The sequence below is a fragment of the Schistocerca gregaria genome, chromosome 9 (genome assembly GCF_023897955.1).
Source record: "Schistocerca gregaria isolate iqSchGreg1 chromosome 9, iqSchGreg1.2, whole genome shotgun sequence".
Classification (NCBI taxonomy): Eukaryota; Metazoa; Arthropoda; class Insecta; order Orthoptera; family Acrididae; genus Schistocerca; species Schistocerca gregaria.
Window position 1 is genome coordinate 34,379,152 of NC_064928.1, and position 14,512 is coordinate 34,393,663.

The 14,512-nt window shown below is 43.5% G+C and overlaps 1 protein-coding gene across 1 annotated transcript in view; it reads right to left on the bottom strand.

Moving 5' to 3' along the window:
* Positions 1 to 14,512, bottom strand: part of LOC126291937 (acid phosphatase type 7-like) — a 123,218-nt gene that overhangs the window by 97,055 nt on the left and 11,651 nt on the right. Inside the window, exon 2 of the mRNA XM_049985660.1 lies at positions 9,783 to 9,892. Within this exon, the coding sequence (XP_049841617.1) occupies positions 9,783 to 9,892 (110 nt within the window). The remainder of the gene's footprint in view (positions 1 to 9,782; positions 9,893 to 14,512) is intronic.

A 14,512-nucleotide genomic window follows, 5' to 3' on the forward strand; every position in this document is an offset into this window, starting at 1 on the left:
TCCAAAAGCTTCTATTTCCAAGCACTGCTGCAGTGTAAATGCAACACAGCACGACTCTGATGCAGGTATATAAGCACAGACATGTAGGCAAGAGATTAGTGTGGCATTCTTGCATTTCTGATGTGTGTGTGGTAGATGCAGAAACCTTAAATATGGCGATGTTACTATCTCGAGCACCCACCCTATAGTCCCGATTTCTCCCCTTCGACTATCGCACCTTTGGTCCATTAAAATAGGCCTCCAAAGGTTGAGGATTCCTTTCAGACAAGGATGTGCAACAGGCAGTTACGGACTACTCCAAGCAACAGGACACGTGTTTTACCAAACGGATTTATTCGACCCGGTACATCGGTGGGATTTCTGCCTCAATGCTTACTGTGATTGTGCCCAACTGGCATATGAAGTTTGGACTGTATGGCTTTCGAACAGGAACTTTTTTATCACCCATTATATCTTGAGTGTAACAACTGTTGAGGAATGAAATGGAATGATCAAATAGTCCGAGTTATAGGTAAAGCAGACGCTCAGAGGTAGGCTACTGGGAAAATGCAGTCAATCTATAAAGGACAGCAGCATTAGACTGTTTGCCGATGGTGCTGTAGTCTACAGGAAAGTAGTACCACGCGAAAGTTGTCGACACATTGATGAGGATTTGCAGAAAATAATGACTGGCAGCTATCTCTGAATATTAGTAAGTGTACAACATGAAAATCCCCATTAATGTAGGAGTACAAAATAAATGCCCAATCTTTGGAAGCTGTAATGTCAGTAAAGAATCTGGGTGTGACTATTCGAAATGATCTCAAATGGAATGATCAGATTACACAAGTAAAGGGTAAGGCGAACTTTAGATTGCAGTTTATTGGTAGAATCCTGAAGCAGTCCTTCAACAAAGGAAATTTCTTACACTACTCTAGTTTGTCTGGTCTTTGAGTACTGTTCGTTTGTATGGGACCCTTACCAGTTGGGTGCGATTCGAGAGATTGAGAAGGTCCAAAGAAGAGTGGCAAGATTCGTGACGAGTACATTTATCCATTGTGAGAGCATTACAAATCTCATAGAAAGTTTAAAGTTGGACAAACCTGCAGATAGACGCCACGCTAAATGGAAGGGGCTGCTCACTAAATTCCAAAATCCAATCTTCGACGAGGATGTAGAGCACATATTATTACTACCAACTTTCAAATCGTGCAATGATCACCATTCAGAGATAAGAGAAATTAGAGCCTGTACTGAGGTTCAGACAAACCGCCGCCTCCTCCTCCTTCCCTCGCACCATCTTTAAGTGGAAAAGAGGGTTGGGGGGGGGGGGGGGGGGGGGGAATATGACATTGGCATGAATAGTGTTCTCTGCCACACTCCCCTTGGTGGCTAGTGGAGTATATATGTAGATGTAGAAAAGACACTGATTACAAATTATGCTTGTGATCCATCGCAGAATAGTGCTAAGGTGTGCAAGACCCACACCAAACAGATCTAAAAGGTAATTCTGAACAATATAGCATACATAGCACGTGTGGAGGGGGGGTGGGGGAGGGGCGGGGGGGTGGGGGGGAGTGAGGGGGGCTAAAGGGCCAGACAACAAGGTCATCAGCTCCTTGATCCATGAATAGTGCGTTCTTGCTTTTCCAAATCTCCTGATTGGAGCAGAAAACATTCAGCTTCTAGTCGTGTAGAAGTAGAAACTTCCTCCAAAAAAGTTTTCTGATGTAATTAGATTTGCAACAGTAAAAGCAAGAAGGTGAAAAACGATACGAACGTCTTTTGTGCCATCGATAGTAAAAGCAAGATGAAGGAAATAGCGAAGTCTGCAGGTGGGTGCCCCTGAGGCTCTGCATGTGACAGGGAATGTCCCAACCCTGAGGAATTACAGTTAAGAGTGCCATACATTCATTCAATGAAGTGTGGCACCTAGAACAGAAAATTGGATGTGGCAAACAAGACGCCAACTGAATCTAAAAGTAGTTAAAACACAAGTAAAACATGGATGAAAGAGTAGCCCAGTGAAGGAAATACAGTCTGGGGTCCCCCATACCTATTATACAGCGGGATATACACTAACTCCAACCACTCTGCCCCTGCTCTTGAGGTAGATTAAAACCTTATAACCGAGAATAAAAAAAAACACTTTCACTGAGAAAATAGATAACCAGGTCAACCATCCACAAATCATATGTCAATATTAGAGGCAATGAGTTCACAAGTCTATACATAGTTAAAATCTATATGGCCAAAAGGAGGGGGATGTTCCACCAAGTGGACATTTGGCACAAATGGGGAAACTAGCTCTTCTGTTTTGGTGCGTAGACGACCACAACGGGTACGAACTTAGCCAATTTGTTTATGTCTCAATGCAGAATGTCCAATGTGTCTACAAGATACGATGTGTTGTACGCTCGTTAGTTGCTTTTATGTTATCTCATTGTCTCAGTAGAACTGTACCATGGGTAACAAGGAGAGGATGGCAGTTGGTGGCCGGTACCCTCGTTCTATAACACAAACTGCACGCAATTAATAACTGGGCTCTTTATTCATAAACAAAGTAACTGAAGTTTCCATGTGCTACAGAACAAGCTCTCTTCTGTATAGTCCTCGTATTCTCAATGCTGTTTAAGTAGAAGTCCGTTATATTCACTAATGTTACTACGAGCTGCCCATTTTGGTACTAGAAGTTAAGTCTGCAGCTCTGTCTCAGTGACATGCTGGATCTTCACGATGTACAGACTCGAATGGACCGACCCGACCGATAACCATTTTGGTATAATTCCATATTCACTGTTATGAAATACAGCCATAAAAATTTAGTAGTAGGCCTATGAACTTACAGTACTCAGTAACAGTCCATAATGGGGATTCCAGTAGAAGATGCAGTTCTTGTTAGTACATAAATACCCAATTACATATTAACATGTTTGGAAACAGTTCATCTGCCGGGCTGAGTGAGTGAGCAATCTCAGACCTACCCTCGCGATGTATGCAGCACTGCCAGTCTTTCTCGTGGACCTCAATAATGTAACCCACTGAACGTGTAGAGGTTGGGTTTGTCGATCCTACCCTCTCTGGTAGGGGGGCAGTGCTACACATTGCTCCACTAAGCTACAGTGTTTTCATCCTCATTTTTTTATGCGATACAGTAGTGCTCGGAGTAGTAGTAATACAAGATTATGATGAATCAGTTTAAATTTACAAAAACAGAAGTCTAACAGAGGAATGTGCAGCACTGCCCCCTACCAATGAGGACAGGACTGACAAGCTCTACCGCTGCCCATGTGATAACGTATGTCATCTGGTGATGTCATTGTGTTAACATTTGTTATCCATTTTTAGGTATCTCCCAACAGTTGAGGCCTCACGTGTCTTATATCAAATTACTTGTCTTAGCATCATCTACATCACTTCGGGATTTTTTAACTGTTAATAAGAATTACCCTGTGTAGATACTTTTGATTGAAATCTATTAATTAAGACAGAACTTTTTGGACCTTGTCCTTATCAATGTTTCTGTGATGTTCCATATAATGTAACAACTTTGTAACACACAGTCATAGTAAACAAGAGAATAATACATGTTAATGAGAAGCCTTCCATTTATTTCGAGAGTTGGATGACGGGCTTGTATACTCCTAACTTCCAACAACAATGAGAAGTCTCATGTTTACTCTCTTAAGAGATGAAAGAATCAATTGAATGGGACAGAAGCTGGTAGATGTGGTGATTACAATTTGAGAAAAATTGTGTTAACTCAAGAGAAAAAGCTTCACAAATTGAGGAAGCCAATAAAACGTTTTTACACCTCCAGTAATTACCCAAGCAGTTATCAGTCTTGGCACTGATTGACAGAGTTGTCGGATGTCCTGAGAGATACTGTGGCAAATTCTGTCGAGATGGAATGTTAGAGCGTCAAAATCCCAATACGGTTGAAAGCCCCTGCCCCTACTGCTCCAAACATTCTCAGTTGGGGAGAGAGATGGTGACTTTGCTGGCCAAGGAAGAATTTGGCACACATCAAGACACGCAATAGAAACTCTTACTGTCGGCTTTATTTTGCTTCAGCATTAAGCCCACGAAGCACACTGTGGAGGCAACAAAACGGGGTGTGGGTGCTGCCAATGACAACTAAAGGGGTCCTCCTATGAAAGAAACGGCATCCCAGACCGTCACTCCCAGTTTTCGGGCTGAACGGCAGTCGACACTATCCTAGCACTGTCTGGGGCATCACAAGAAACGTCTCTGCTGGTCATTCAGGCTCAATTTGAAGTGGGATTCATCAATAAAGACAATTCTACTCCAGTTAATGAGATTCCACACGGAATACCTGTCTGGAGACGAACCAGACAGCAGTGGGATACCAACCTGATTGTCACCCTCCATACGGCCTGACAACCAGGACAGATGATCTAAGATGCCATTTCTTTTCACTGCAGCATCCCTACACAGCACAGCAGTACATCGATGACATTATACGCCCCATTTTGTAGCTCTTCGTGTGAGATATCCTGTGGTTACATTTCAGCAATATAATGCCTGCCCACACACAGCAAGAGATTCAACTGCTCATCTTCGGGCTTGCCAAAACCCACCTCAGCCAGCACAGTCGCCAGCTCTCTCCCCAACTGAGAATGTTAGAAGCATTACAGGCAGGGCATTTTGATGAACTAACATACCAATTGGATATAATTAGGCATGATATCCCGCAGGAAGACACTGAACAAACTACATTGATCAACACTTAAGCCGAATAATTGATCTCTTAAGAGCTAGAGGTGGACCAATGCATTACTGACTTGCTCAATTTGTGAAGCTCTTTCCCTTGAATCAATCATCCAATTTTTCTGAAACTAATCATTTGTTTGTCTGCATATGTACATCACATCTACCAATTTCCGTTCAATTTGGATAACTCCTCCACGTTGCTTTTTTGCCTTAGAGTGTATTTTGAGAGTTGGATGTTGGACTTATACTCTTTACGATGCAGCAGTAACTGCAGCACTCCAAGAAAAGATGTTCGATCAGAAGAGGTTTGCAATGTTCTGAAATAATAAGGTTAGCAAGTTTAAATTGCATGAAGTATCAGCTCCCGATGACACTTTACTTCGCCACCTGATTTCGTGCTAAAGAAGTGGCAGTACACTTAACAGAAATTGCTGCTGTCAATGAAGGCAGCTTCTCAGCACTGTGAAAGGAACAACACACATTGGACATTTGGGATCGGGTACCTCGCAAAAGTATACTGTTCTCAGCATCACATACAGCTGCATGTCTTTGGTTGGCCACATGGCACAAGTGACTGGAAGACAGTGTGGACTTATGAGACGAGATTCTGCCTATTTTCGTGCAATGTGAGGCATTGCGTGAACTGAAGACCCAATGAGGTGCTGATCTGCAGTGTGTGGAGGTTACAGTTTAGGACAGAGATAATTTTGGGAGGTTTTACGTCATACCCAGACTTGGCCCACTCATCCAGATTGCCTCAAATGTGAAGCAGGATGCTAATTCGAACTGACTAATTCAGTGACCCGACTGTTGCCTTTCCTTCAACACCTCCATGATGAGTATGCTTTGGACATTCCGATTTTCCAAATGACAACAGGCAAGTTCACAGAGCAGCACAAATAAGTCCCTAGTTAGTTTCATGTTTCACAGATCATTTACACAATAAATCATAATGATGTTGAATGAACAATTTTACATTCACACCGCAAATTAATTTGTAAATGTGACTATTGCTGAAACTTCCTGGAAGATTAAAACTGTGTGCCGGACCGAGACTTCAACTCGGGACCTTTGCCTTTCGCGGGCAAGTGCTCTACCATCTGAGCTACCCAAACATGACTCACACCCCGTCCTCACTGCTTTTCTTCTGCCAGTATCTCATCTCCTACCTTCCAAACTTTACAGAAGCTCTCCTGCAAACCTTGCAGGACTAGCACTCCTGCAAGAAAGTATATTGCGGAGACATGGCTTAGCCACAGCCTGGGGGATGTTTCCAGAATGAGATTTTCACTCTGCAGCAGAGTGTGCACTGATATGAAACTTCCTTGCAGATTAAAACTCATTCTATGACTAATGCTGAATACAAAAAGCTTTTTTTTAAAAAAAGAAATGTAGATGTGAGTTAATAATTTCTACCCACTGTCTTTCGCACAATACAATAGAAATTCTTCTGTGGAATGGAATGGGTTGTAAAGTATAAGATTTTTTCAGTTTGTTTTCAAATTTTATTTTTCTGCCTGTCAGATACTTTGTATGAATGTGTAAGTTATTAAAAATTTTAGTTGCAGTGTTGTGCACCCATTTTTGTGCTGAAGACAACCTTAATGTGGAGTAGCGAATGTCATTTTTCCTTTGGATATTGTAATTATGTACATCATTGTTATCTTTGCAATGATTCTAAGTGCAAATGTGGTTGAACTAAGTTATTTTAGGAATTCCAAAACAGGCTTTTCCTAGTATAAATTTTCATCAATATGAACACCTAATAATTTTAAAGTTTCCACCCTATTTATCATCTCCTACCATGTGTCACACTTGTCACTGGTGTGTACCCCTAAATATGTAGAACTGAATATGTCTTATCTTTTTAAAATTGAGGGTGAAACCATTTGCAGAAAATTAGCCGATGATGTTTTTACGAATATAGTTTACCATTTCTTCTGCTTCTCTGTGTACGCTTGGACTATTAACAATGTTAATGTCTTCTGCAAAAAGAACTATTCTGATTGTGGCTCAATTAATAAGTACAACTTTCTGCATCCTTGTGGTTACATACAGCATTTTCCATTGGTTGGCTATACTATTAATCCCATGAAACTTCAGTTTATCTAGGAGAATATTGTGATTCACACAGTAAAATGCCTTAGATAGGTTGCAGAAACTATCAAGTGGCACATTCTTGTTATATAATACTTGTAAAATTTGGTGAGTGTACATCTAAACGGTATTCTCAGAAGATCTATCATTTGCTGAGGATATTATTGTTGCTCAATTGGGATACTATTCCAGAATACACCACCCTCTGAAGTTTGACACACACTCTGGCGCCCTATTACAACTCTACTGACCTGAGACCCAATCTCTATCTCATAGAAAATCTCTCAGGCTATTTGGAACAGTTTAGTAATCAGCATCCCCACAATGTGGTAGCTTTATTGAACCTGATCATCAATGAGTGGCTACAAATGCATATGACATGCCCAATGGAACTTCAGGACACTCTTCCTGACTGCACTGCTTATTTTGTGTGTGTGTGTGTGTGTGTGTGTGTGTGTGTGTGTGTGTGTGTGTGTGGAGGGGGGTGTTACTGACGCTCAGTGAGGTTATCAGTGCCCTACAGAAATATTAAAAGAAATGAATGTGGATAAAAGGGGCTAAAAATGTTGTCACAATCAATCTCTCATATCTACAGGGTGTTACAAAGAGGTATGGCCAAACTTTCAGGAAACATTCCTCACACACAAATAAAGAAAAGATGTTATGTGGACATGTGTCCAGAAACGCTTACTTTCCATGTCAGAGTTCATTTTAGTTTCATCAGTATGTACTGTACTTCCTCGATTCACCACCAGTTGGCCCAATTGAAGGAAGATAATGTTGATTTCCGTGATTGTGCTGACATGCGACTCATTGCTCTACAGCACTAGCATCAAGCACATCAGTACTTAACATCAACAGGTTAGTGTTCATCACGAACGTGGTTTTGCAGTTAGTGCAATGTTTACATATGCGGTGTTGGCAGATGCCCATTTGATGTATGGATTAGCACGGGGTAATAGCCGTGGCGCGGTACGTTTGTATGGCGAATGATTTCCAGAACGAAGGTGTCCCAACAGGAAGACGTTCAAAGCAACTGATCGACGTCTTAGGAAGCACGGAACATTCCAGCCTATGACTTGCGACTGGGGAAAACCTAGAATGATGAGGACACATGCAATGGACGAGGAAATTCTTGGTGCAGTTGACGATAACCCTAATGTCAGCATCAGAGAAGTTGCTCCTGTACAAGGTAATGTTGACCACGTCACTGTATGGAGAGTGCTACGGGAGAACCAGTTGTTTCCGTACCATGTACAGTGTGTGCAGGCACTATCAGCAGCTGATTGGCCTCCATGGGTACACTTCTGCGAATGGTTCATCCAACAATGCGTCAATCCTCATTTCAGTGCAAATGTTCTCTTTACGGATGAGGCTTCATTCCAACGTGATCAAATTGTAAATTTTCACCATCAACCTGTGTGGGCTGCCGAGAATCCACACGCAATTGTGCAATCATGTCATCAACACAGATTTTCTGTGAATGTTTGGGCAGGCATTGTTGGTGATGTCTTGATTGGGCCCCATGTTCTTCCACCTACGCTCAATGGAGCACGTTATGATTTCATACGGGATACTCTACCTGTGCTGCTAGAACATGTGCCTTTACAAGTATGACAACATGTGGTTAATGCACGATGGAACTCCTGCGCATTTCAGTCGAAGTGTTCGTACACTTCTCAACAACCGTTTCGGTGACCGATGGATTGGCAGAGGCTGACCAATTCCATGGCCTCCACAGTCTCCTGACCTCAACCCTCTTGACTTTCATTTATGGGGGCCATTTGAAAGCTCTTGTCTACCAACCCCAGTACCAAATGTAGAGACTCTTCGTGCTCGTATTGTGGACGGCTGTGATACAATATGCCATTCTCCGGGGCTGCATGAGCGCATCACAGATTCCACACGACGGAGGGTGGATGCACGTATCCTCACTAACGGAGGACATTTTGAACATATCCTGTAACTAAGTGTTTGAAGTCACCCCACCCAAACCACGCACCCCCATCTTTTACCTTCTTCCTAAGATCCACAAATTCAATCAATCCTGGCTGTCGCATAGTTACTGGCTTCAAAGCACCAACTGAACATACTGTATATCTGCCTTAGTTAATAAACACTTGCAACCCATAGTACAAAGACTCCCCTTCCACAAAGATACCAACCATTTCCCAGATCGTCTGAAATCAGTGCCCGCCCCACTCCCACCACACACTTTGCTTGTCACCATCGACACCACCTCCCTCTATACCAGCATCTCCAATGTACATTGTCTGCTCCTGAACATTTCCTCAGTTAGCAGCCACCTGATTCCAAACCTATGACATCCTTTCCACTCACCTTAATCAACTTTAATCTTACTCACAACTACTTCACCTTTGAGAGGCAGACATACAAACAAATCATGGATATGGCCAGGGTAACAAGGATGGCTCCTTCCTATGCCCGCCTTTCCATGGGAAGCTATTTTAGTTAAAAAAAGGGGCGTAACTAAAATAGTTTATCTTATACTCATGACACTAAAGACATCCTCTGTGAGAGTATTCCAAAAGGGGATACAGTTCAGTGGCTGAAAGATTTTTGTGACATCTAGATTCAGATTGTTGTGTGTACATATGTGTATTTATCATTGGTAGTGTTTTCAATATTTTATTTTTCTTGCAAGACAATCAGTCTAACATTACATATCTCACAGATTGGTTTACTGTAGTAATTACAAGCCTGTAAAATTGCCTCATTTAATATCCTGCAATCTGTCCAAACACAAATCTATGGAACATGAAGTAAATAAAAACAACAATAGAACATTCAGTTCATCAGGAAAATAGAGAGTCAGATTTCACTATCAAACAGCATGCACTAACCTGTAGAGAAAGAACTAAACTAAACAGGTTCACTTTTTACAACTGTATCAACCATTTTCCTACAGACAGTCCGAAACTTGTACATTTCATAACGATAGAAACACTTACCTGAAAGGGACAAATGCACTTGTTGTGGAATCAAGGATTTTAAGTCGGTTTCACCTCGAATCGAAACTGCAAGTCCAATTAACAAAAGGAGTATCATTTTACTGTCCATCCTGAAAAATAAAACCACAATAGAGTGTTTTATAAAGGAAACACTTCTTAAAACAGAACTGCAAATGAATGCTTAAAGGTATACAGAGACTGGCACAAAACGCAAATGTGATGAGATGTTCATATTGTGTTACTCCCTTAAATGGCTAACTTGAGGTCAACAATGTGCAATCCTCCGTGTGATGCCAATTGCCCGTGTTAGGTTTACATTACTTTATTGCACGATTTACTACTGATCTTCACAATCAAAGAAGGAAAATCTATCACATTTCAATTTGATAGCCAGAGTGTTTTTGTGGAAAGTGAGGACTGTCAGCCAACCAATAATCCTCCCCCCCCCCCCCCCCCAATTGGGTCAATCATTTTACAGGAGGTAAATTAGCAATGGGCACCCAGAAGACACCATCCTACACGAAGATATTCACAGGCATTCTAAAGGAACCCTTCCGAACAATCCAGAACCTCAAGTCCCTCACCCGGTTCAGACTCATTGCGATGTCTTAGTGATCTGGATCAAGAGTGAGGACACCTATCCACATTCCTTGAAAACTTCAACACCTTCACCCCTGTTTGCTTCGCCTGGTCATTCTCAACTGTACTACCCATCTTCCTTGATGTTGAAATCCACCTCAAAAGTGCCACATCAGTACCTCCATCTATATCGAAGTTACCAACTACCAACAATACTTTCACTTCAACAGCTGCCATCCATTCTGTAACAAGAAGTCCCTTTTGTACAGCCACGGGTGGCTGTTACATCTGTAATGATGAACAATCACACTCAGAATATACTAAGGGTCTTACCGAAACCTACACAGACCGAAATTACCCTCCCAACCTAATATGGAAACAGATTTCCCATGCCTTGTCTCTACAGTCACATACCATCTCCCACAATTCCACCATCTGCCCACAATGGAGTCCTTCCCTTGTTACTCAGAACCACCTGGAGAAACTGAATCACATTCTCCACCACAGTTTCAATTATCTTCAATTAAGGAATATCCTGTCCACTATCCTTCCCACCGTGCTTTCAGCAACCTACCGAACCTAGGCAATATCTTTGTCCATTGCTACTCCACATCTGCTCGCAACCCCTTGCCTCACGGCCTATATCCCTGCAATACATGGAACAGCTGTCCCTCACATCCAGTCATTAGCAGGTACTCCATTCCAGTCATAAGCATCTCCTGCCCTGTGAAGCAGTCACGTGAACGACAAACTAAGCTGCAACCACTGTGCTGCTTTCTATGTCGGCATGACAACCAAAAATGGACGGCCACTCCCAAACTGTGGTCAAGAGATAGCTGGACCATCCAGCTACTGAACATGCTGCCCAACACTATGTGCTTTACTTTAATGACTGCTTCACAACCTACGCCAACTGGATCCTCCCTGCCAACACCAGTTTTTCTGAACCATGCAGATGGAAACACTCTGTGAAATACATCTTACATTTCCATAACCCCCCCCCCCCCCCCCCAGGCATCAACCGTCACTAGTTTCTGTCCTTTCCTGCTCCCATTCCAGCACTACACAGCCTTCTATTCTGCCAATGCGCCTGATACTCTTCTCGTTCTCTCCTTTTCTGCTGCCCCTCCCCCCAAAACTTCCAAACTGAATCTAGCAGCCGTACATTGTTTCCACCACACCCACGCATGCTGCAACAAGCAGCATTACACCTCACTTCACCGCTCCATGCTGCCTCACCACCTACACCAGATTGCTACTACTGTCATGTGCGGTTACTGTCTCTGCAGTCTGGCTGTTGTGGTCTTTCCAATTTCTGAAGAAGCTCTTTTGCTGAAACCTAAAATGGACAGCAGACTTTTCGAGTGCCTATCCGTCCCCTACATCTCCTCTATATGGTGAGGAGCAAACTGTCTTTTTCATAATATTAATGTTATAATAGTGTTCTGTGTGGGGTTGAAATGCTAACCACCACCCTTTTTTTAATTGTCAAATAATAACAGCAATCAAGTAATACAGGAGAAGTAGCACTCGAATTTTTCAAATAACTTTTTCATACGAATCTGTGTCGTCTATTCTTTCGTCTGAAAGAATGTCCAAAAGATCTTTCGCACATGCCCAAAAGAGCAGACACCATGTCAAGTGAAATCCCCAGTAGTGATTTATATTATGCAAGTTGAAGGTGGAGTGGGAGGACATTAGCCACTGAATCACCCAGGCATTGTGTTTATCATAATTGCACAGACTAACTCTGTACAACCTTCGGTTGAGCCATATTCCCACCTAGCCACCATCCACGTCAATGCTCCATCTTCAATCTACACAAAACATTCGCAGATATGGACATGTCCAAAAGAACAGACACGCATTTGTGTAACTGAATTACCAGAATGGGCTACGAATCCACCACATTCAGTGAAAATGCACGATCACACTCTACCTGCTGTGAGAATCTCGAAGTAGCAAGCACAGAGGAGACGGCTCAGGACTGCGGATAGGTGGTGCTGGGTGGGAATGTGGGTCACCGAGGGGCATCCTGAGACAGTCCACACAAGTGCAATGAACACTGTCTCTGGGAGGTGCAGTGGTTAACGCAATAGGTTAGTAAGCAGGAAATCCTCACTTCGAATCCCGGTCCGACACACATTTTCACTCGGCACTGCCGATTGATTTGCGGTATAAAGGGACAGAACTAAAGGGTCATCAGTCCCTTTTCTCTGACACAAGCAAGGCTCAAGGTACAAAACACCCCCCCCCCCCCCCCCCCAAAAAAAAAAAACCCAAATGGAACGAACAAATAATGGAGAAAAAAATACACCACAAGGAAAAGTAGAAGAAGGCATTAAAACAGAGCATATGGTCTGGGCTGGCTGATCACAATAATAAAAGAGGATGAGTCAGCCACTCTGCAAAACATTAAAAAGTTCACCTCAAAAAGCCAAGGCGAGACGGATACATGTAGGGAAAAGACGACCACCAAGCTAAACAAATGCAAAGAAAGTGAGAGTGTTTTCAGAGAGAAGGCTAAATGCTCATCCTTAGTTGGTACAATAAAAACCCCTCTCATGAATAAAACTAAATCTGCTGTTGAGGCAGTGTCACCCAACACCGAAGGTAGGGTGCTGGGAAAGTTAAAAGTCTGCTGCAAGGTGGATAAAAGTGGGCAGTCCAGAAAGATGTGGACGACTGTCATTTGGGAGCCACAGTGGCCTTGCGACGGAGTAGGTATCCATACGTTAGCCACGTATAGCCAATGCGGAGCCAGCAGAGGACAACTGATTCTCTGCAAGAGGCCTGCATGGAAGACTTCCACACATTCATAGTCTCCTTAATGACAGTGTGTTGTGTGTGCTGTTATGCCATTCCATCTCCCAAAGCCGGAAAACCCTGCTGTGTAAGATAGAACGCAGGTCAGCTTCAGAGGTGCCTAACTCAGAAGCAGTTTCTGCATCGCCTCTTTGGCCAGCCTGTCGGAAAGTTCGTTGCTGGGGAATCCAGTGTGTCTTGGGGTCCACACAAAGATCACAGAGTGGCGGGACTGTTTCAGGGCACAGATGGACTCCTGAATGGACGCTACCAGAGGGTAGTCAGTACACAGGAGAAATGACTCGCCAGGGCATGAGCGGATGTACTCAAGAGCACGAGATATGGCCGCCAGCCCTGCAGTAGAAACACTGGAGCCAACTGGCAGGGAGTGCTGCTCAAAATGTCCTGCATGAACATATAAAAAGCCAACGTGACCATCAGCCATCGAGACGTCGGTGTAAACCACTTCAGAGCCCCGGAACATGTCAAGAAACGAGAGGAAGTGACAGCGGAAAGCAGCGGGGTTAACGGAGTCCTTAGGGCCATGCAGAAGGTCCGGACAAAGCTGCGGCCGAGGTGTAGACCATGGAGACGAATGTGAATGTGACGCAAGCAGAGGTGGTAAATGGAAGGACTCCCAGTTTGGAGAGAAGTGACCGCACGCGAACCGCAATCGTCAGCCCTGATCTGGGCCACCGATGCAGGAGATGGACTGCCACGGGCGGGTAAAGAAGACTGTTATTCAGATGGGGAGGTAAATTATGAATGTGTGCTGTGTAAATGGCGAGCAGTTGTGCACGTCTTATCTGTAGTGGAGCGACACCACCTCCACCAGTACGCTGGTCACAGGACTCATCCTGAAAGCACCTGTCGCTAATCGAACCCCACAGTGGTGCACAGGGTCGAGTAAATGCAATGCTGAAGGTGCTGCCGAACCATAACCCACACTTCGATAGTTTATTCGGGACAAGGGCTCTGTAGAGCTGCTGCAGCAGCGTAAAACGATCTGCACCCCAATTGGTATTGCTCAAGCAACAGAAGGAATTGAGGTGCTGCCAGCACTTCTGCTTAAGATGACGAAGATGAGGGAGCCAAGTCAATCGAGTGTCAAAAACTAGTCCTAGGAATTTATATGTCTTCACTACAGAGAGTGAATCGTCATTAAGGTAAAGTTTGGGTCCTGGAAGAACTGTACAATGCAGAAAGAAGTGCACGACACAAGACTTAGAGGCTGAAAACTGGAAGCCGTGGTCTAGAGCCCATGACTGTGCCTTGTGGATGGCTCTCTGGAGGCACCGCTCAGCAACAACAGTACTGGAGCAGCAGTACGAAATGCATAAGTTGTC